The sequence below is a fragment of the Glycine soja genome, chromosome 20, assembly GCF_004193775.1.
Source record: "Glycine soja cultivar W05 chromosome 20, ASM419377v2, whole genome shotgun sequence".
Taxonomy (NCBI): domain Eukaryota; kingdom Viridiplantae; phylum Streptophyta; class Magnoliopsida; order Fabales; family Fabaceae; genus Glycine; species Glycine soja.
Window position 1 is genome coordinate 6115937 of NC_041021.1, and position 25217 is coordinate 6141153.

At 30.9% G+C, this 25217-nt stretch overlaps 1 protein-coding gene across 1 annotated transcript; it reads left to right on the forward strand.

Moving 5' to 3' along the window:
• Positions 1–19728: 19728 nt before the first annotated feature.
• LOC114401818 (AT-hook motif nuclear-localized protein 19-like) lies at positions 19729–20448 on the forward strand. Its single transcript, XM_028364402.1, has one exon. It carries the CDS (start codon positions 19729–19731, stop codon positions 20446–20448), a length of 720 nt encoding a protein of 239 aa, XP_028220203.1.
• The last annotated feature ends 4769 nt before the right edge of the window (positions 20449–25217 follow it).

Below are 25217 nucleotides of genomic sequence, written 5' to 3' on the forward strand. Positions count from 1 at the left end.
CTGACAACAAGGGTATTATTGTTTCATTTTAAATAATTGATGTGCCAAATTGAACCTTTTAATAATTGAGGGACAAAATTAAACCGTAAAATATAATTAAGGGACCAATTATATAATTTAACCAACAAACAAAAAGGATTTTTTATACATTAGTTAGCTTGAATTACAGTACCTTGTCATATCTAAGAGTTTTTGTTGATATTATGTGTATTGTGTACTAGTAGATTTTGATTTCTTATACTCTTGTGGAAATTGAAATAATGTCTTGCTACAAAATTTCCTTACCACATATTCACATTTACTTTTAGTGATTTGGTACTCATGTTACTTAATCATTTTCTAATAATATAATATTTCACATGTGAGATTTTGTCGCTAATTTAAGAATGGAATGATAGATTTTGATGTGCTACTTTTGGTCGGTCAAAATTTGGGGTCAAAATTTGGAGCCTTAGTATAAAAAAGCCCAGGAGGTTATTAACTCAAATAACTTATATGTTGGTCATCAATGATTTGACACAAAACATTTAAGTTAAATTTTTTGAGGTGTCTTCCATGCTAAAGTTGTAGATGCATCTTTCAGAAAAGATAATTCTTGTACTGGATTGCTTTATGTTGACAACAATGAGACAACTTTGTGATTGTGCTTGTATTTGCTCCTTGATAAAACAATAATTTCGATTTTAGTCCTTGGAACATTTTTTTTAGTTCCTATACATTATGTTTTTTTATTTGCTCCCTAATAAAAGAAATTCATTTGTTATTAATCCCTTTGAAAAAGACTAATAAGAAATAAATAAAAATATTTGGGAGTCCACATAAAAATCACTAATTTATCAGGGATTAAAAAATCATACCAAGGACCAAAAACAAAACTATTGTTTTATTAGGGACTCAATGGAAAGAAAAAATTTATTGGGGAGCAAACACAAAAGTTGGATATTTATTAGAGATTGAAAACATATTCTAGCCTGTTTCAATATTATGTAAGTTGTATTTGTTGAGATTTTGAGTTTAATCTCTCTTATTCCTCAATCTTCTACTTCCCTCACTACCCATTATCATTTTGCATGATGAATTAATGATTTTTCTATATTCATTTGGAATTAATGATCTCTTATATTTCTCAATATTCTACTTCCTTCACTTGCCATTATCATTGAGAAGGATAAATTAATGACTATTCCATTAGACTCTTCAAGCAGTGCGTGTTTTGGAAATTCGCTTTTAAATAAAAGGAACACGACACTACTACAAAAAGTGTCTTTTGATGAAAGCACATTGGCAATTTTTTAAATAAATGGGTATGGGTAACAATTATAAAACCGTCGTGGAAGATAGAGTTCAATGACATTTATAAAAAACCATCATGGTATATGATATTTTTCAACTCACCCACACTCATCTTCCTCACTTACTCACTCATCCTTACTTTGAACCCTAGGGCCTCTTGAGCTCGTGCCCTCTTTGTCACTCTTTTTGAATTGCCCTCTAATAAATGAATGTGTTCCTATGCTGTAAAATTGGAATGAATATATAATTGTTGTAATAATTCCCTTTGGTTTCGCTAGGAGGCTTGTACATAATATCTCAACTTATCCATGTAGAAATACTTCAACTCCTAATTGTCCTCCCCAAGGTCTCTAGCCAGATGTTGATTTTTGTGAGGCACCAATGATGTTGACGACATAAATAAATCGAACCAAGAAAGATATAGTTGTTGTAGTTCAGAAAAGTAGTTATGCATGGGCTTTAGATCACAACAATGGAAAGATCCTCTGGTTTACAATAAAAGATATTTTATAGTTAGTAGTTTTCCATCTTTCCTCCTTTTAGTAAACAACTAGTGGATATTCTTTCAATTGAACATTTATTTATATTTCCACTGTTCTAATTGTAGAAAACTTATGTACTGCACATGTGTAAAGTAGTGTTTGAATAAGAAACTTTGAACATGCTACCAAGTTTGTAAAGTTTAGGCAAATCAAATCTATTGAATTAAAATTGGATGATAGTATGCATTTCCAAATTACTTTTGTGCTATTCGCAAACCAATAAAACCTTCAACTATTTTTGGATACCTCAACAATCAAAACACCTATATTAATTAATGCTAATCACATTTTTATTTTATCTATCTCTTTAAACAATTCACTTAATATCATCAATTATTATTTCTCTTTTCTACAAAGGAGACATAAAGTGGACTATGTGGTTAACTCAATTTTCTTTTCTTTCTATATCCATGTTACTAGTCCTTTCAATATTATGTTATTTCGGAGAAATAGATCCACAGAAAAGTCTCTTATTGTTATTTTTTTGTACGGATTAAGAGGAGTTGAAAGAGGGGTATTAAGTGCATGAAGTGTGTATTTTTCTTGAACTTGGACTTGATTATAGCAAGAGGAACAAAGCTTGTGGGAAAGGGAAATTGTTGTTGGTGGGGAAAAAGAGGAAATTGAAGCTATTGTGAAATGAACAACTCCCCATATGTTCTGCAAGACTCTCACAACTCAAACAATAGCGCTCATGGTGGATTCTGGGTGCCCTATTGAGTAGCTGAATATTTCTTTCCTCCCCTAGTATGAATTATGATGCATTGATTTCTCATCATAGGAATTGTGTTCTAGTGTTTTGTCGTCTGTTCTGATTTGCTTTACCCTAATTTAATACTCAAAATACAAGCCTGATCTTGTAAGTGCTTCGAAATGTGTCTGTCCATGATATCAAGCTCTTGGAAGTATACTTTGGATATTTTTGTTGTAGCATTTTAAATTTATTATCTATTGTTACTTTTAGGATTACAGTCCACAGAGACATTCACAAAGAGCTTGTGGCAAAGGATCTTCATTACTTGGAATATAGGTTTTGTTACATATATGGGGGTATTTCACTTGCTAACATTAAACATACTAATATATCTATAAATTGGTCAGTTCATGTGCATAATTATTATGGAGTTTTGTTTGTTTGTATAAGATGGGGATGGATTCTAAATTCGGAAAGATGATTAGTTTATAATGTCTAATTGAAAATTTCCCATTTCATGTGACTCTTCTGTTTTAAGGTGCTTAGCAGGAGATTTGGTTTAATACAAGAAAACAAATTGCATTGAAGTTCCTTTGTAGGTTCAGCTCTTTGGAATCCATCATACTTATTCACAAATTCTTAAAGAGCCTTGACTATTCTTATTTACTTGGAATGCGGTTCATAATACATTTTGAGACTTAAGTTGTGGCAGAGCAAAGGTTTGTCAATTATCATGCTTGTTCCTACTATATTGATTACCTATCAATAACTTATCTGGGTCTAACTTCTATTGTTAGATGCACAGGATTAATTACTAATATTAGTGATGTTATTCTTGTTAGATGGCTTGGACCAAAATGGAGATGCCTATTGGTATGTCAGCTTTGGTCATTCTAACTTCCTTTGTTAATGTTCAAGTGCACGAGATTATGTGTCGTAAACTGTAAGGCTTGATATTGTAATGCTTATAGCTCATTTTGGAAAGAAATAGTCCATACTCATCTGTAGATTTGCAGCTCATGATTTTATAGACTATATTTTTTCTAGAAAATAACAGTCTCATCTCCCCCCCTTTTGTTATTCAACTATGCATGTTATTCATGTTGCATATTATTAATGGAGTGCATTAACATAATTCTAGCCGTTGTGTTCTAATTTTTTATGTTCTTTCGTGATAAACATATTATTGCATTCTTTCTGTAAGTATATATTAGTATTTGCTAGCAAAGTTTATCTTCATACTATAAATTGGAAATGCATAACTCTTTTTAATTATTATATTTTTTATTATTTAATGTGATCAACTTGTGTTTATTTTATGTTTGTTGTAGTGGTTTAATGATGAAACACAATTTAAAATGGAAAAGATTACAACAAATCACAAGGAATGGACATAACACTTTTAACAATTTAAATATAATGAATTGAGCACTACTTGATATTGTAGATCATTTACAAGATATTTATTGGTATTAATTGATGTATGATTTGGTTTGGACTATTTGAGTTTACTTTTAATATTTGTGTTTATTAAATAAAATGAGACTTTCTAAGACACTAAAATAAAATGAATATTTTTAAAAAAAAATAATCAAACCTATCACAATTTTTCTAGAAAACATTATAGAAGATTCACTTTCTATAACGATTTTGAGGTTTCTATCAAAACCATCATAGAAGATGGACTTTCTATAACGATTTTCCGGCAACTAATAGATTATCTTTTATGATGATTTTTATGAAAACCGTCACAAAAATCGATGTAAATGAAACTTATTTGTAAAAATGTATAGAATTTCACATCAATTTTTAAAAATCATCATAGAGATACATGTTTTATGTCGCTTTAAAAATCGTCATGGAAAGCGATAGATTTTCTACAACGGCGGATTTCATAATAGTTAAAAACCGTCATGAATGACCTTAAATGACTATCACGGAACCCCTTTTTACAATAATGTGGAAAGACTAGTGTTACAACTAGACTGATATGCATTTTCTTGCCAAAACAATTTTTCATTTACAACGCTAGTGTATCCTTGCATGGTATGGTTTTGCTCTGGGACATTGTCTACCTAGGATAACCATATAGCATTGGTGTAACCATTATAAGTAACATTTTAAACATACTTTAGGTAAATAGTGAAAATATTTAGGGAGTATATCACTCAAGTGCTTGTAAAAATTTAATATATTAGTTACTATTACCAGTCAAATTTTAAAAACAATAATATTACAGTCAACTCCCTTATAAATTATTAATATACTGACGTGCGATATTTATACCATGTTTTTGCATATTAATTCATTAGGTTTGCATTCATTTTGTGTCATTTAGGACTAATTGCATGACTATTTCCTTTACTTTTTATTACCTAGGACTTTTTGAGTTTTGTTTTATGTTTTATGTTTTCGAAAGGTAGATTCTTGGGGACATTGACATGGATTCTTTATTTTTTATGCTTGGAGTGAATTTGATATGGATAGAACATTAGGGAACTTTGTTGAAGCTTGAATCTGTTAGTAAATATTTGTTTTATAGTTTAAAATTTCTAATAATATATTACTTATATTAATTATGTTACGTGTTTGTTATGTTTGTTTTTGTTCTACACGTTGGTTTCCAACATTTAGTAAGTGTGGTACTTTGAGATTTTTGCATTGTTACATAAGGGGGTCTATGCCTATATATATCTCTCTCCTCCTTTAGCCAGAAACACAAGCAGAAAAAACAATTTTCATTTTCCTCTAAATTTAAAATTAGAATATATTTTCTTTATCAATTATGTTTTTTAAAGATAAAATGTTTTTAGAATTAGTTTCTGTGAAAAACTGCAAGCATCCCATTACTTATCATTTTGTTACTTGAGTGATTTGGTACTCTTGGCAAAATCATAACATATATCCATAATAACAAATTTAACCAATAATAAAAAGGTTATCAAGTTATTCATATTTTGGTATTTTTTTTAAAAATTTATATTACATCGATTTTAATATATATGAACAAGATAATAAATAATTTTAAATTAATATAAAGTTTGTATATATGATCTATGTGAAAGAAACTTCAATCCAAAGGTAGGTTATAAGAAAGTATTGTCCAATTGAAAGTTATTGAATAGTGTAGTAGTTGGTCTAAGTCACTTTGGTGTAATATGATCCCTCTTCATACATGAGGGATCAAATTACACTAGTGTAACTTAAATAACTATTATATCATTCAAGAACTTGAAATAAAATTTGATTTTTATTGATCCAACCATTGCAATATATCTGCATAATGTTAAAGTATACTAACTATGTTAAATTGGTAAAAATTGAACAAAAATAAGAAGGTTATCAAATTATTCATATTTTAATATATTTTTAAAAGTTTAAATTACTTCAATTTTAATCTATATGAATGAGGTAATAAATAATTTTGGATTAACATGATAGTTCATACATATGATCTATGTGAAAAGAGCTTACAATCAAATAGTGGGTTATAAGAAAATAGTATGATTGAAAGTTATTGAATGATATAATAATTGGACAAAGTTACATAGATGTAATTTGATAACTCCTCATATACAAGGAGGGATCAAATTACACTGATGTAATCTGATCTCTCCTCATGTATGAGGGATCAAGTTATACTGGTGTAACTTAAACACCTATTACACCATTCAAGATCTTGAAACAAAAATATTACTTTTATTGATCCAACTATTATTTATATTTACATATTACCAATATTGACTGTGTCAAAATTGAACAAAATTAAGAAGGTAATAAAATAATTCATATTTTAATATGTTTTAAAAGTTTAATTGACTTTGATTTTAATCTATATGAATGAAGAAACAAATAATTTTTTATTAATATGGAATTTTTTACATATGATATATGTGAAAGAACTTTTAATTCAACAGTGGATTATAAGGAAACATCATCCAATTGAAAGTTATTAAATGGTGCAATAATTGAATAAAGTTACATCAATATAATTTAATCCCTTCTCATATATGAGGAGATATTAATTTACACATAATTAGTTTGATCTCTCCTCATATACAAGGGCTCAAATTACCTTGGTGTAACTTAAACAAATATTACAACATTCAAGAACTTGAAAAAAATGTGATTTTTATCGTTCCCACTATTTCTATATGTGTGTGGGGGGGGGGGGGGATCAAGTTATCAAGAGTAACTTTATCTACCCCGGTCTATTCAATTTTACTCTAACGACTAAGATGTAAACTAATTGCACTCAAGCGTGACCAACTACACATGAATCCATTCTCAGCATTTTGTTCATGTTGAAACTATCCATGGTAAGTTGTTGCTACAAAGGTAAAAATTAGACAATACAAGGAATTTCATTCTCCTTACCAGTTTATTTCACTTTCCTTGTTCATACACAAAAGGGAAAATTTGATGTCACTCATTTGACATACGTGTTTTGTTTCTGCTATTGTTTCGCAATAAGCTTTATTTGATTAAACCGATTGCTTATTTCAATTATTAATAAGTTACTAAGTTCACTTTTTAATAATTTCAAGAGAAATTTTCTTGCACTTGTCGCACTCTCTAATTAAGAAAAATAAAGTAAAGGTGTTATGCACATATCATTTGCAATGGCAGATCAACTCCAAGTGTGAACAAACCAAAAGAGAAATGGTTCAAGAACACCATGGACAATTTGTACAATGGACGAAGCACACAAGGAAAATGAGTGACAACAATTTCACTCCTTTTGTGATTGAGAAAGAATTGTGAAACTAACGGGTAAAGAGACAAAATAGGATGTTTCGGCTAATTCTTTCATTCAGAGTACTAGAGCAATGACTATGATCATATATACAAAATTACATGTTAATACATAATTATTTGCTACCTCATCCTTTCATAGATTTTTAAATCGACATATTATAAGTTTTGAAAATATACTACAATGTGGATAATTTGCTTACCTTATTATTGGTGTTCAATTTTGACAAAATTTGAAATAGACAATAGTTGGATCGATAAAAATCACATTCTAAATTGGTGCAATAGTTTTTTAGTTACATCCATGTAATTTGATCTCTTTTCATATATATATATATATATATATATATATATATATATATATATATATATATATATATATATATATATATATATATAGTGAGACTATGAGAAGACCTTTTTCATGTGAGAGTGAGAGAAATAAACATTGAGTGTTAAATCTCATTATGAAAAATGGTCGAGATTAAAACACAACTCATTAAGTTTTTTAAAAAGTCACATGGCTTGGTAGAAAGCATCCCACTTAGTTGACAAACCTGTCTACCCTCATTCTCGGTCTGAAATTTCCTCGCAGCCACACTAGATGTGGTAAATATAGAAGCACAATTTCCATTTGTAATAGTCATAGTATGACAAAAATGATAGTTCAACAAATACAAATGAAATGGAGTAGTTGTTAACCAATGTACTTGTTTACACTGATAATGTTTATAGCCTTTTCCAAGCTATCAACCTAAAGTTAAAAAGTAAAAATGAAAAATTGTGTTAGCATAAATTGAGCCAAAATGAAAAATCCAACACAGATAGGGCCTCTTACATTGCCAAATAATGACAAATAAAATAATTCCAAATTAGATAATGCTAAGTATTCGACAAATAAAATACACCTCCATGAGAAGAAGAACTGGTCCAAAGATCTACCATGTATACAAGATTGTGAGAATGTTTAAGAAACATATAACTACAATGTATACAACACCAATATGGAAATATGATGCCCTGAACACCAACCAAATATGGCTCAGTTCTCGAATCACCACTTTTGCAATTCATTTTTAACCAATCAGAACACCGACCAGGCCCAAACCTGCCATTTGCATGCTCACATGAATTATATATGTTTATTAGATCATTAGATTTACTAAAACTTTCTCTCAATATTCATACAATATTCATCAGTTAATTTTTTCTACATGACATAAGTCAAAATTATACATTTAAGCAGGCAATTTATAGTTAAAGCAAGTTTCAGAGAACATACTCAACTCATACATCTTGCAAATTACTCATTAGTTCGGAGTTAGATGTTAGTTAAATAGGCAGTTAGATGTCTCTCTCTCTCTCTCTCTCTCTCTCTCTCTCAAAGAAGTGAAAATATAGTATTTTCCAATATATGATGGAATTAAAGGAGGCTTGACAAACTTCAAGGGCTTTTGATATGGACTTGGTGAAATGCTAAACATTGTTGCCCCCTCAACCTACAAAAGTAGCATATGAATAAATCACTCAAGATTTCTCATATATTCACATAATATTTTTAGCAACATTAGACTAGGTAATTTTAGAGACCACAAGCAAGATCAAATTCTATGGCAAGTGTATCTATAGGTAATCTTGAGTTGAAAAGAAAAAAAATGATAATTTGAAAACAATATGCAATGGCATGGAATGGAAGATATATTGGAAAGTTGAAAACAATTGAACTTCCCAAAATAACTAGATTAATTGAAGTTCTATCAATGGACAATGATATTTATTTATGATGTCTATATCAGATTTACTACAATGAATCAAATGGAAAAAGACAATACCAGGCACTCATATCCTTAGATGCTTCAATTGTACCAAGTCTACAGTGTAATAATGCACATATAACCAAATAAGCCAGCCCCAACTGTAACGTCCTAAAATTTTGCTAACTATAAATTGATGTTTAATTGTATTTATCGTGTTATTTGATTATATGATTGAGTTGAGGTATGGTGTGAATTAGTCATGTGTGATTTGCTTGATGTGGATGTTGAGTTATGTGAAGTTTTATTGACCTAAGTTGAAATTATGAGATTTCAAATATTCCAGTAAAACAACAATCTTGGATTTCAAATTGATTGTAGATTCCTAACACATGTCCCCAAGGTTTGACCGTTGGGATTTGCAAAATAACAAATTTTGACCTTTCGCTTAGCGCGAGAAGCGCAATTTCAATCCGAGAGGGAATTGCGCTGAGTGTGGATTGTCATGCTTAGCACCAAAAATAGACTACCACTTAGCGAGATAAGCTCACTAACAAGATCTATAGATTATAAATACGTTCTTCAGCGTGAAAAACACTATTTTTCACTCTCATCCTCTCCAAATGCCCACCCAAACCCTAACACCTTCTTCTCCACCACCCACAACTTCTGGTTGCCACCATGAGCCGTCGTTGCTTGCCACTAAACCACCACAAGAAGAGGAACATTTTAATCAGAGCGGAATCCTCAGAATCCACCTCAAGGATTCAGTTAAGAACAATCCCTCAATCCATTATTTCGTAGCTTCTTTGAGGTAATCTTGACTTCTAAGTCTTTCTCCTAGTTAGTTTAAACTTCTCTTAGTGTCTCTCATGTTTTGGGTATTGTAACAGGGTCTTTTTACACTTCCTTGGAAAACCCCTTTAAAATGAGACGTTGTAAAAATTATTTTTTTTATAAAATTGATGTCATTTTCGTGACCTGCATTGAACCCCAATCACATTGGCGTGATCAAAATTTCAAAATGACATCTCCTTTTAGTAGAATCCGAAACACCCCTTAGCCCTTTATGTTTTGACAGGGGTAATTGACTCTGAATGTTGTTATTAACCTTTTTTTTTGAAATCTATACTAAATTTCCTTCAATTTGGTATATAGAACATTGTGTTTGGACTGACGAATGTGAACAAGAGAGGTCTCTGAACGACACAAAGAGGAATTGACGAAGAGCTCACAATAGGTGAAAGGAGTTTATTGTAATTTATGGCTTTTGATACCATAGTTAGGGTCAGGGAACCTAACTATGGGGATATATTTCTGTCCCTATTGCATGCTGATTTTAAAAAAAAATAAAAAACAATGTTTTTTACTAATGGGATACGGTACGTCTGTTATTGATAGATGACATTATTGTTTTTATTAGACTTGTGTTGTTTGAAGACCTGGAGAGTGTGAATCTCAGGCATTATCTATATATGTATGTATATGCAAAATGTGATGATATTAATTGATATTAGGTGGCGTTGATACTTATGATAATGTTGTTATTGAAGATGATATTGATAATAATTGATAGGAGGCGACGTTGGTGTTTATGATAATATTGATATGAGATGATGTTGTTATTGATGATTATGTTATTGTGGCTTTGATAATGTCATTGAGATGAGATGATGTTGATGTTGAGAATGACATTGAGATGAGATGATATTGATGTCGAGAATGACATTGAGATGAGATGATGTTGATGTTGATAATGACATTGAGATGAGATGTTGTTGATGTTGAAAATTTCATTATGATCTACACTTGTTCTTGCATTTCTATGGTTCAAATTTTGTAGATCTACTCTTGAATCTTGTTTTTGTGTTGATTTTAGGTTCTATCAATTTTCATTCATAATATTCTTGTTCTGAACCTTTAGATATAAATTTTCTTCCAAAATATTGATTAGAAAAAAACACAAAAATCTAAGTGTAAATCACTTAATCCATGTTTTCTTAGAGCCATGTTTAGTCATAGTAATTGTCACATTATGTTCTATGTTTGTGTTGAATTTTTATTTTGTTTATTGAATTCTAGATACATTTTTTCATGTATTCTTGTAATTCTTAGCCTATCTTTTGAATTTTGTGTCTAATTCATGCATGTTATTTAGTTCACAACATGTTCTAAATCAATTCCTAGAAGTAGTCTTGTTGTTGAATTCTTTTTTTTTTTGTTTTGCAAGTTTCCTACATGATGCCTATGATGAAGTTGAGTTATGCTGATGAGTTGTGGCTGGATTTGTGAATCAAATAAGTCTTAAGCTCTCTTGAATTGTGTTATTCAAGATAATTGAGCATAAGCAAACACAAATTGTAACTATCCAAGCCTTAAGCAACATAAACACTACTCTTGAGTTCTAGGTTGAAATTGCTGGTGTTGGCAGTTTGAACATACAAACTTGTATAAAATAATGGAAATTGGTCACTATGAATTTTGAGCTGAATTTTTTACTGACTTTTCTATACATCTGGATCATAATTATAAAAAAAAGAACAAAGCTATTTGGATTAAAGGAAAAAATAAGAAAAATCACAGAAGTTGGCAGAAAAATCAGTGTCCAGGAAAAAAAAAGTGAAAGGGAAGTGTGCTTGTTGTTTTGGCTCGAAATTTGTTTTATAATTGGTTCCTATTTTATACCAATCTTCGTTCTGAAATTTCAATTGAAAATTAGTGTGAAAAAAAGTTCCAAAACTAGAGGTTTCTTGAGTCTTTTTTTTTAGTTTTTTTACTCTACTTTAGAGTCATTCTTAGTTTCTCTTTGAGTCCTAGCTTGCTTCTATGTCCTTTTCATTGCTTTAATTGTTGAATAATCCTTGAAAATTTGTCTTGTTAAAACTCTATTGTTTTAGCTTTCATTTCATTTTTTTGGTCTTTGGTTATTGCTTGTCTCTTTGTTTCCTTGTTTATGAGTTGCCATATAGGGAATTGGAAAGGAGGATTGGTGTCATCCTTTGAAGAATTTGAGTCAAGAAGCAAGGGGAAAACCACCTTAAGAGCTATTGGACTAAGAAGCACTCCAAATTGAGTGAATCACTAAAGAGAGAACAACCACCAAAATTGAGGACCTTTTTGTAATTTTGTAATTGACATTTTACTTACTTTCATTGCTTTCAAATTTTGTAACGAAAAGGCCTTTCATTGGAAGTAAGTTGGGAGCCTCCAATAGGCCACTCTACTTCCATTTGTGTGTAATAATTTTAAGCAATTTTTCCTTAGGATTGTGAGTGTTTTGTTGGGAACCTTAAATGTGGTCATCCAAACACTCTTAGGATTCGCCTAGTTTACATTTCTTGCTTACTTTCATAACTTTTTTTCCTTTACCTTCCATTGTCAAACCGCTTAGATAGCTTGTCTTTTACTAATTAGTTTTTACCTTATCTTTGACACGTCTTTTAGTGTTTATTTTGACTAGTTTCAACCATAGTTTCTTTTACCTTTTCTTTTCAAACCCCCAACAAGAAAGAACCACAACTTAGGAACCAACATGAGTCTTCATTCTTCATCTAGCGTTAATGGTGAGGGTTCTACTCCTAAGGACCCCTTGTATAAGATATTAGATGAGTTGAGATCCCTTAAATTGTGGAAAAAAAACAAGAGAGAAAAGAAAAAGAAAAAAAAGAGTGGAAGAAATAAGTCATGATGAAAGAGAGAAAATAAGAGAGGAAGAAAGAAGCAAAATACTAAAAGAGTTAAGAAAAGAAAAACATGTAGAGGCTAACTTAGATTGGGAAATAAGGGTAGAGCAGCAACTTAAAAGGAACTTTACTTCAAAATCTTATGGCTCTAACTCTTATCCAAAGAAAGACCAAGGTTAAGGCATCTTAGGGGTGACCCCTTCTGAGCCCAAAGATGATAAACGGAAGACAATAGAAAAGCAACCCCTTAAGGCTAGTATGCAAGAGAAGACTAGCTCCATGAAGTGCTTTAAATGTCTTAGAGGAGAACACTTTACTTCTCAATGCCCCACCAAGAAAATCATGATTATGAGGGGCCAAGACATTTATAGTAGCCAAGATGAGGCTACTACTTCACCTTTTGCTTCTTCACTTTCACTAGATGAAGGTGAAGTAGTAGCCTTATCTTGGCTACTATAAATGTCATTCATCTAAGATTCTAGATAGAGGGTCCTTATGGCTAGTACCCTCACCATTAACACTAGATGAATGATGACTCATGTTGGTTCCTTAGTTGTGGTTCTTTCTTGTTGGGGGTTTGAAAAAAAGGTAAAAGATAGGGTTCCAAATGAACTCAAGATAAGCGTGATAAACAAGAAGAAAGTATTATGCAATAACAAGATAAGCTAGGTGTGACTAGTAAAGAAAATAAGCTATGAAAGTAAGCAAGAAATTAACGAGAAAGAAATGTAAACTAGGCGGTTCCTAAGAGTGTTTGGATGACCTCATTTAAGGTTCCAACAAAACACTCACTATCCTAAGGAAAAATTGCCTAAAATTATTACACACAAATGGAAGTAGGGTGACCTATTGGAGGCTCCCAACTTATTTCCAATGAAACACTTTTTTGTTACAAAATTTGAAAGCAATGAAGGTAACTAAATTGTCAATTACAAAATTACAAAAAGGTCCTCAATTTTGGTGGTTCTTCTCTCTTTGGTGATTCACTCAATTTGGAGTGCTTTTTAGTCCAATAGCTCTTAAGGTGGTTGGCCCCTTGCTTTTTGACTCAAATTCTTAAAGGGATGACACCAATCCTCCTTTCCAATTCCCTATATGGCAATTCACAAACAAGGAAACAAAGAGATAAGCAATAAATAAAGACCAAAAAATCAAATGAAAGATAAATCAATGGAGTTTTAACAAGACAAATTTTCAAGGATTATTCAACAATTAAAGCAATGAAAAGGACATAGAAGCAAGCTAGGACTCAAAGAGAAACCTAGAATGGCTCTAGAGTAGAGTAAAAACACAAAAAAAAAAATAAGACTCAAGAAACCTCTAGTTTTGGCACTTGTTTTCACACTAATTTTCAATTGAAATTTCAGAACTAAGATTGGTATAAAATAGGCACCAATTATAGAACAAATTTTGAGCCAAAACAACAAGCACACTTCCCTTTCACTTGTTTTTTTCTTTTATGGACACTGATTTTTCTGCCAACTTGTGTGATTTTTATTATATTTTCCTTTTTTCCAAATCACTTGGTTCTTTTTTTATATTTTTTTCTAGATGTCTAGAAAATTCAGTAAATATTTCAGCTCAAAATTCATAGTTACCAATTCCCAATAATTTTTACAAGTTCGTATGTTCAAGCTGCTAGTACCAGCGATTTCAACCTAGAAATCAAGAGTAGTGTTTATGTTGCTTACGGCTTGGATAGTTACAATTTGTTTTTGCTTATGCTCAATTGTCTTGAATAACACAATTCAAGAGAGCTTAAGACTTATTTTGATTCACAAATCTAGCCACAACTAAACTTCTTCATAGGCATCATGTAAGAAACTTAGAAAAAAAAAGTTCAACAAGACTATTTCTAGGAATTGATTTAGAACATGTTATGAACTAAATGACATGCATGAATTAGACTCAAAATTCAAAAGATAGGCTAAGAATGACAAGAATACATGAACAAATTTATCTAGAATTCAATCAACAAAATCAAAATTCAACGCAAACTTAGAACATACTGTGACAATTATTATGATTAAACATGACTTTAAGACAACATGGATTAAGTGACTTACACTTAGATTTTTGTGTTTTTTTAATGAATATTTTGGAAGAAAATTTAAATCTAAAGGTTTAGCACAAGAAGATTATGATTGTAAAATGATAGAACCTAAAATCAACACAAAAATATGATTCAAAAGTATATCTATAAAATTTGAACCATTGAAATGCAAGAACAAGTGTAGATCTAAGATTTAATCGGTTTATTTTTTTTGTATCTACTCTAAACAGCACCAAACCACAAGACAATGGAGGATATACATGGAGAATAATCTGAAAAACAAGGAATTAAAGTGAATTGACCAAACAAAAAGATAGAGGAAGCAAAAGAACATCACCTAGATGAAAATTCTCTTGATACCACATGATGTAACTCCATGTGGAGCTTGTAGGCCTTGGATCTTTTTCATCAATGGATTTAAAGTTAAATTTGTGGAGCCCAAATTTCACTAATTATGATTAGTGAATTTTAGCTATGATTTTGCCCACTAATCCAATATTAAGTTCAAGATTATCCACTAAGTGCTCATTGGTGTCATGAGGCATGTAAAGCATGAAGGACATGCACAAAGTGTGACTATATGATGTGGCAATGGGGTGTAGCAAGCAAATGCTCACCTCCCCCTCTAAAATTTAATTGCATTATGCTTCTCCCAATTCAATTAAATTTATTTCCCAACACACACATATTTACTTAATGCATGTGAAATTACAAAACTACCCCTAATACAAAAACTATAGTCTAGGTGCCTTAAAATACAAGGGCTAAAGAATCCTACATTTCTAGGGTACCCTGCCTACATTCAGTACCTTGCGCACTATTTGCCCCTATGTCTTATTTTGGGGAACAAATAGGCCAGACAAAGTAAGCATAAGAGGATGCATAAATAGGAAGGAGGTGATTATCTTTTTTAAAACCTTTACTGCTGCAAGTGATTGTTTGGAGGAGGGATTGGTGTTTGATAAAGACTAGGAGGACATAACCTAAGAAATGGTGGATATAATGCTTTATGAAAGACCACGTCCAAAATCTGTTAACAAGAAGACAATGGTCAGTTTCTAAAGGACTGCATGTAACATATGAGTTTGATGTAAACGATTTGTTTGATTGTGTAGGATGGACTATTTTTCTGGAAAAATTCAGTACCTTGCGCTATTGCCCCTATGCCTTATTTTGGGGAACAAATAGGCCCGACAAAGTAAACATAAGAGGATGCGTAAATAGGAAGGAGGTGATTATCTTTTCTAAAACCATTACTGCTGCAAGTGATTGTTTGGAGGAGGTATTGGTGTTCGATAAAGACTGAGAGGACATAACCTAAGAAACAGTGGATATAATGCTTTATGAAAGACCACGTCCAAAATCTGTTGACAAGGAGACAATGGTTAGTTTCTTAAGGACGGCATGTAACATCCCAATTTAATTTTAATTATATATTATTTGTTATTAAATATTTTGTGTTGCTTGTTTTAATTATAATAATAGTAATAATAATAATAAGGGGAGTGAGCTCTCTATTCCTTCTATTGTATAATTTTCCCTTGATTTGAACGAGTTGAAAAATTCCAAATAAGTTTAATTTTATTTTGTGACAAATTTTTTGTTATGATGTTCGTAACATTTTCCCCTTTTCACCAATGATGAATTTCGCTGAATTATGTTTTACTATTATGGTAATTCTTAAATTTTGTGATTAATCTCCGTAATATTGGAACAGTACATGAAACCAAGTTGTTGTGAATTAGAATGCGAAGCCTTGGAAAATTGATCATAATCTTCTATTGACTAAATTTCTCGTGGCTAGATTCCTATGGTTGCCTTGGAGTATGTTTAGTGATATATGTATATTTGTTTTCCATATATAAAATTATATGATTATATGTATATAAGATTCTAATGTGTTATATATATATATATATATATATATATATATATAAGGATACATATGTAGTGATTTTGTTTTAGATTTCAATTTCATATATAAAATATATGTATTTGCTTAAGTATACTTTAGGAACCAATTTGGAAATTCATGAGTTTGAGTATCTTGCTTGTGTATCACTTTTATTCTATATATGTATAGTGATTTGTTATATATATTTGCCATATGTAAACATACTTATAAGCTTTGAAGGGTTATGTGGTTGTTATTGCAATACCGAAAGAGGAATACAGAGAAGGCCTTGAAGACTGCAAAAGTTATTTGCATAGCAGGATTCTTTTGGCAAAGGGTGTCCCTCCTCCAAGAGTTTCTGATTTGCAAGCCAAAGCTTTGGCATCCTTTGGGACGTTGACATATGGTCCCAATTGGAAAAGGCTATTGCATTTCTTCTTTCTCCTTAGTTCAAGATTTACGTAAGGTGTGGTGGTAGGGATTTGGAACCTAAACCCTAGCACTCTGAGGCTTTTCAACTGAACCCCGAACTTTAACCCTAATTTGGTGAAACAAACCAGTACCCAGTGTTGTATTTGAATTCTAGGGTTACCACAAAAGTATAGAGACAAGCTATCCTATTCTCCATCGCAATAGGTGTTGGGATCCCCTCTACACAGATGATGCAATGAATAGTCGTGCATTTGGACGCTATGCTTGGATTTTTGTAGATGTGGACCTTGATAGAAAACTAAGGACAACTCTTAGTGGAAAGGAAAGGATATGCCTTCTATGTGGGTATCGAGTAAGAAAGACTCCCTTCGTTTTTTACTTGCTTCCACAATGAAAGTCATTCTCCTACAGAGTGCAAAAAGAAATCAAAGGAATCAAACAATGTTCTGTAATCGGAGCAAGGAAGAAAGAGGTTCATGTCCTCCAAAGAGAAAAATAAAGAGATCATTTTGCAAGACAATGCCCTTGCTAGGAAAGGTCCAAGCTATGTTAGGAAGAATGGGCATAGCTGTGTAGGGGGAGAACAAAGCCACATTTTAGAAGATTAGAAAAATCAAGACCCTTAACAATCAAGCTCTGAATCCTGAACCATGGTGTTACAACAGTGACTTTAATACAATTGTTGGGGCTCATGAGAAGAATGATGGGTGCTATCCTTTCTTGGCCTAGTGTCAAGAATTCAGATGTTGGTTAGATAGTTGTGGCTTAGTTCACATAACTACCTTAGGTGCTGAATTCACTTTGTCAAATGGGAAGAAAGGCAGTCAATATATTTCAGTGAGGCTGGACAGATCCTTGGGTAATGATGAGGCATTCAATTTTTGGAACTCTATTAATTGTAGCACACTAATGAAGGTAAGAGCTGACCATTATCCTTTACTTCTTGACCTTAAACATAGGCTAACTTCTCTCGCCTCTTCTTTTAAATTTCACAAGATGTGGATTAATAATCCAGATTGTAGAAGACTTATTTCTAAAGTTTGGAGTTCTCGTATATATGGATGTCCTATGTATGTCTTGGGGCAAAAACTTAGAGGTTTAAAGAATGAACTTAAACCCTATGTATCTCTAGGAGGAACTTCATTTGCTTGAAACAAAGGCAGGAATTGAACTTCAAAATGCATTAGTAGTCCAAGAATAGTTTTGGAAGGATAAAGCTAGGCTTCATTGGCATAGCAAAGGGACCATAACACTACATTTTTTCATTAAGTAACTAAGGTGAGAAGGGCTACTAAGAATATGAATGCAATGAAGAAAGATGGGATGTTAATCCAGTCTTAGGCAAAACTAGAAGAGCTTGTTTTTCACTTCTTTGAAGAAGTTGTATGCAGCATATAATGCCAATCGAATGACCTCATTGCAAAGACTATTCCTAATCTAGTTAGTATTGATGATAATATCCTGCTAACAACTCAATCATATTTGGAAGAGGTGAAATCCGTGGTTTTTAGCTGTTGCTCCAATGGCTAAATTTTTAGGTGTTAAGATTTATAAAATTATTCCCAAGTAGAGAACTTTACTAATAAATTTTAATTATTAATCTTGTAGATAAATGAGATGAAAATAAATCAAAATTATATAAAAAATTATATTTAACAAGCTCAACTATTATATCAGTATTTTTCTCATCACACCTTTTTCGTGATGCAATTAGAAAAGTTTAATTAATACAAATTCTACTTATTTTTATTTACACTCATTTTAATTTATTATTGAATTAAATCCAAATAAAATTCAAATAACAACAATATTTCATTGAACTCAATTCTCATGACACATATTTTTAAATATATTTTTGTTGAATAAAATTCACGTAATAGCATATATCTCATTGAGCTTTATTTTTGAACTAACACGTATAACATTTTTGGGCTTAGATATCTTTTTTTTTTTTTTTTTGTAGAGATTGCATGTTATCCTTCAAAGGAGGCGCCTTACTTAAGTTATGTAGAATCACTATTAGCAATATCTCTCTATGTAGAGATTGCTTTTCCATCAATTGAACTCGAGATCATTGATTATGATGAAAAAATTTCAGACTAACTAATCTATGTGCTAAGTAATGATAAATATGTCTAACATGACTTTGACTTGATTAAATAATACGTTAAAAATAATATATACCAATAAATATTCCTTCCTTTTATTTGAAGTAGTTTTTGTAATATATTTCAATAAATGATTTTAAATTCTTTGACTATAATCCTAACTTTAAATTATATTACCTTTTATAAATAAATTTCATGAGACTTTAAAAACTTTTGTTGCATTGTGCATAAAAGAGCCCCACTTTCAAAAACCGCTCACATTACCTACCTCAGAAAGCCCCTTGATTCTTGTTTACTGAAAAAAAATTCATAGAAGCCACTCCCAGTACCACACTATAAATTCCTTCACAAACAAAACTTCACACCATTAAAACCAAGGCTATTGGATCTTGCTCCATCTAACTCTCTCTCACCCAAACCATTTTACCTTTTTCTTTTCTTTCACTCCATACCTCTTGAAACATTTAAAACATCTATTACATTTTCTACCTCCTCTTATTTCATTCCCTTCTTTGTCGTAATGACCAACAATTCCATGGCAATCTCAACCTCTCAGAACTCCGTCTCCTTCGACTTAGACTTGACATCCTCTTGGCTCAACCACACTAGCTCCTCCTCCCAGTGCCCTCGTTGTCCACCATCACCAGCTACAAACCAACCACTAGAGAATCTCCCTCTTACAAACCCACCCACCAAGAAGCCACATGGCAGGCCCGCAGGCTCCAAGAACAAGCCCAAGATCACCCCCTTCCTGGTGGCCCAACCTGTGGAACCCTGCATGAAGGTCATCATTGTCAATGTGACCCCGAGCAGCGATATCATTGAGTCCATTCTTGATGTTGCTCATCGAGGCCATGTTAGCCTCACTGTCCTTAGTGCCTCTGGAACGATCACCGGAGTAACCCTCAACAACTCTTCGCATGGTGTTGATGCCCTCACACTTCGCGGGCCCTTCACCTTGCTCTCCCTCAATGGCTCATACTTATACAACAACCACTACGCCCTTCACCCTGGAGCCACCCCTGCCCCTCCCTTATCATTTGGGATCAGCTTTTCCACCTCTCAAGGGCAAGTCTTTGGCGGTGCCATTGGTGGTAGAGTCATTGCCGATAATGATGTCAGCCTTACAATTTGCACCTTCAAGAACCCTGTGATGTACAAGTATGCTTCTAGAGACAAAGAAAGGGACAGGGGTGACAATGATAACAACAACAATTATAACAATAACTATAGCTTTTAATGGGAATAATGAGTTGTTGTGGTTCAACATGATTAGTTATGGATTGGAGTCCATGGGTGGTGAATGATGTGAAAGTTACAACATGAGAGCAAGAACACAGCAAATAAATGAAGATCTATCTCTCTAAATGTGTCAATTTTTTTGTGGTTTTTTGTTTAGGTTTTGGGTCTTGTTGGAAGTGTGTTAGTTGTTACATTGTGTCATGGGGGTAAAATAAGAGGATGGCCCTCCACGACACTCTACTTGCTGATGCTTTTTGTTGGGTGAAAAAATATGTTCAACATATATACTTGTTTCAACTTATCCATTTTAAATGAAACTCTTCTATTAATCAATTCCTCTTTCTTTTTTTCAAATCAATTTTATTTTTCCGTTCATGCGATTTGTTCCTTTGAGAGAATTGCAAGTTCATGTAAAACCAAATATCTTTTGTGGCAGTGCATGATGGTTTTTGGAATTATTGTAGATGGAATAGATAGATTTAGTAGTGGAAATGAATATTGTATTGTTGACAATAAATTCTAATCAACACAATGAAAGATAAAGAAACAGAAGGGTGAGACATCATAATATGATAAATCATATAATGTAACAAGAAGGATAGACAAAATGAGTTATTGTATTGTTGAGGTGTGTTTATTATCATGTTAAGTGGAAATTGTAGTTTTTGTTGTGTGTGTCTAATGTAGCCAATGATAATGTGTGCCAGGGAGTGGTTATGGAATTCCATAGCATAACAGGGTGTGTTTCTTTCTTTTGCTTCGTTGTCGAGAGATCTTTGATTTATGATCTCCAATGTTGAGGATGAAGACAATGAAAGATAAATTAAGAAGCTAAGTCAATGGTGGATGGTGCTTTGAAGGAACAGGCCACAAATGGCTCATTGGACTAGACTATGTTCAATTCAAGTTGCTTTCATTATTCCATTATGAATAATGCATGGAAAATCCTCCTTCTCTTTTTCGTTATTAAATTATAGTACATTTAATTTTTATGTATTTTTAGGATGAAATTTTTATATTATTTATCAATGTTATATTTATATTATATATAATAATAATAATTTTTTTTTATAAATCTTACCTATAATAACTGATGTATTAAATTTCTACAAGATAACTCTTAATGAAACTCTCTAAATATTTTCATTATTTAATTACAAATATGGTCAACAGATTACTCATTTTTTACGTGGCATTGACCATACTTCTTTGACTAGCATTTTCAACCGTGTGTTGGCCTACATTAAAGTATGTCTCAAAGCTGTTTGATAGATGTTTCTAAAACAACCAGGCAGTTTGGACTATGGTCAATCAACCTTTAAAAATATTTGATTGAGATGACTTTCCACATAGTCAAGCATGTTTTTGCTGGTCAAAGAGTCAGACATAGTTGAACTAAATTGTTTTTCTTATCAGTTAATTAATTAAATTGGTTTAAAATTTAATAAAACTAATGTTCATACGTTTAACACAAACCCATTCAATGTGATTCAAACATGCATTTAAATTTATTTTAAATATAAATTTACATTAAATTATGTTACCATTTGAAAATTGAGTTTTACATATTTTCCAATTAGATAATTTATATAATTGTGAGAATTTAACCAGAATATACTGATATTGGATAAAATTATCACATTATCATCTAATTATATAATTTAGGCTTAAATATATGTTTGTTCTTACCTATAATATTCATTTTTATTTTACAACCTAAACTTCACTTTAAAAAAATACTACTTGGAATGTTTTTTATGTTTGATTTTAGTATATGTCATATCATTTCTTTATTATAGGTAGGAAAAATATATTTAAGACTATAATTTATAGATTCTTATGTATAATAAGACTCTTGACCGTTGTAATACATATTAAAAATTATAATAATTTAAAAAAAAAATTAGATTTAGTTATAATTTTTAATTTATTATTAACGTAAAAATAGTTTATTGTGACAATGTATAAAAGTTAAATTCCACTTGTAATGCTTTGATGCCTCATTTAAGATTGTTGAATTTTGTTTTTTTAATCTGTTATATGATTTTTTGACATTGAGTTTATTAATATTTCAAATATTATTACTTTAATTATATGTTTTTATGAAAAATATTTATTTCACATAAACAATAATAATAATAATAATATATTAACTTTTTTTAGTGTGATTATTTCAAATTATCATATAATTAAATATCCAGGAACATTTGGAATATTTCATTTTTTAGCAAAATAGTCATTTTCAAGTAATGTTCAATTGATTACATATTAATCAATATTTGATTGATTGGTTTGAGGTTATCGACAGAAAAAATCTATCTAAGTCACTTTGAATAAGTAAATGCAATGCAAACATACTCGTTTATCACCCTAGTGACCCATTTGTAACAACTGTACTTTATTTTTATAATTTTCTAATTGTTTCAAAGTCATATAAATTGAATGAATTAAATTCAACTTTTCTTGTTCGATCTCAGAATAGTCATTCACCCTTGCTGATTCACATGGGATTCCACATGCCCCATGCTACTCGGGTCAGAGCATAACCAAGTGATGCTTTTAGCTAGTGATTACATTTGAAGAATTAACTTGTAAATTATTTTTTTCATAATAATATAGAATGTTATGTCACTACTAAAAAAATACTTTTTATGAGGCATATTTAAGACGGTTGTCAAAAAACCGTCTTAGAAAGAAATGTGGTGGGATTTTTGTAAATAAATACAATCAGTCTACGACGATTTATTGAAAAACCTCTTAGAAGACTATCGTTCTAAGACAGTTTTGTGAAAACCATCTTAGAAGGTTGTTATTCTAAGACAATTTTACAAATCTGTCTTAGAAGAATTTTTGTTTTTTATAATATTTGATGTCTCCCTCTACTCTCTCGCAGTCTCTATATTCTCACTCTTTAATTCCCCCTCTATGGTTCCCAAGCCATTGCGAGAGGGACCAAGAGAACCTCTCCATCAACGCCTCCAAGACTAGATCCATGCCTTGCTTATCCCTCCAAGACTAGACCTTTCAATTATTCTATAGCAACATACATTCCCATATCTTTTTTATTTGCAACTTTTTACTAATGGAGTTTACAACAAATAATGTCATACTTAACAAAAACTCAAAATTTTGAAGCTCATAAGTTACCAAACAATTAGCTTCGCTTTTTTATTTTTTAGATCATCATTAATTTCACTTAATTTTAATAAAGCATCACTTATTTGTGGAGTTTGAAATCTTAAAGCTTTTATACTTTCAATATGACTTTTCCCATCGTGTTTGTGACAATGGTTTGAGAGTTAGACTAGAATATGATATTGTAGAATTTTTCATTTTTTATTGAAGAAGAAAATAGAGTATATATGCATCGTAGTACTCCGAAAAAAGATGTAATTTTAGGACAAGAGTTAGTCATATCACAAAATACCAAATTTAGACTATGACAATCACGTGGAGTATAAAATGATCGATAATTAAAGTCTAAAATTCTTTTTTGCACACCTTGATGTTATCCTTTCATATTTGATTCATTATCATAACCTTGTCCTCTTAAGTAATTAATATCAAGTGAAATATTATTTATTTCATTCATAATAGCTTCAAAAAGGCCTTTTTCCGGTTTTATCATCTACTTTTAAAAATTATAAAAAAAAATTTCAAAAACTTGTATTTGAATTGAAGAAACATCTACATATCATAATACAAAAGTCATTTGTTCTTGATGACTTATATCAGGAGTACAATCAAGTATGATTGAAAAATATTTTGCATTATTGATATTTTTTATAATATGTTTTAATTTCAATTGCTAACAAATTTATCAATTAATCTTGTATCCTATGTCCAACGTAATTGTTATTAATATTATTATATTGAATTAGATGAATATGTTCTTGCATTATAGGATCAGATTTTGCAGTCATTTAACAACCACAATAATTCTAAATAAAACATTTATCAAATGTTTCCTATCTCTATTTATTTGTTCTTGAACATGTTTGTCAATTGTTTTATTTTTTAGTAACCTTGTTTCTAAGTGAAACCGTAAACTCATATTAGCAATGTCCCCATTACTTATCTCATGATTCCTCAACTCATGACTAATATTTCTCCCATCCCTACTACCTTCATTATCTAATTAAGTTGCACTAGGGACAATATTAAACAATTTGCAATAGAAACAAAAGACTTTATACAAATCTTGAGAATAAATTAACCATCTTCTTTCATGTTGTTCACCATTAGATAGCTTCTGAATGTAAAATGATAAAGAAACATACCTTGAGAATTCATCCTTAGGAAAATCTATATTAGTAATTTTAATAGGACCTTTTTCTATTAATAAATCTATCGAATTTATACTAATATTTGTCCATTGACTTGGATCATATATATTTTTAATACTTGTTTATTTTAATTTATTAATTTCTTCTTTTTCATTTTGAGTTTGTGAATCAATATAATCTTGTTCATTAACTAATAATAATTCTCACTATCTTCATTTTCATCAATTACTACATTGTTAACTTGTTCATTAACTAATACTTCTTTTCTATTTTCATTTTCATCAGTTTCTACATTATTAACTTGTTCATTCAATGAGCAATTACCTATATTTGCATATTTATTTTTATTTGTTTTGATAAATTTATCTAGATCCCCTTTTTGTGATTCAATTAAAGCATGAATTCTTTTTTTTTTTTTAGTTTTGAATAACCATATTCAAATTTTCGAGTTGACATTTTGAAATAAAGCAACTAATGTATA

What these genes read in the sequence shown, in the direction of transcription:
- LOC114401818 (XM_028364402.1), top strand. Translation starts at nt 19,729, where the DNA reads ATGACCAACAATTCCATGGCAATCTCAACCTCTCAGAACTCCGTCTCC.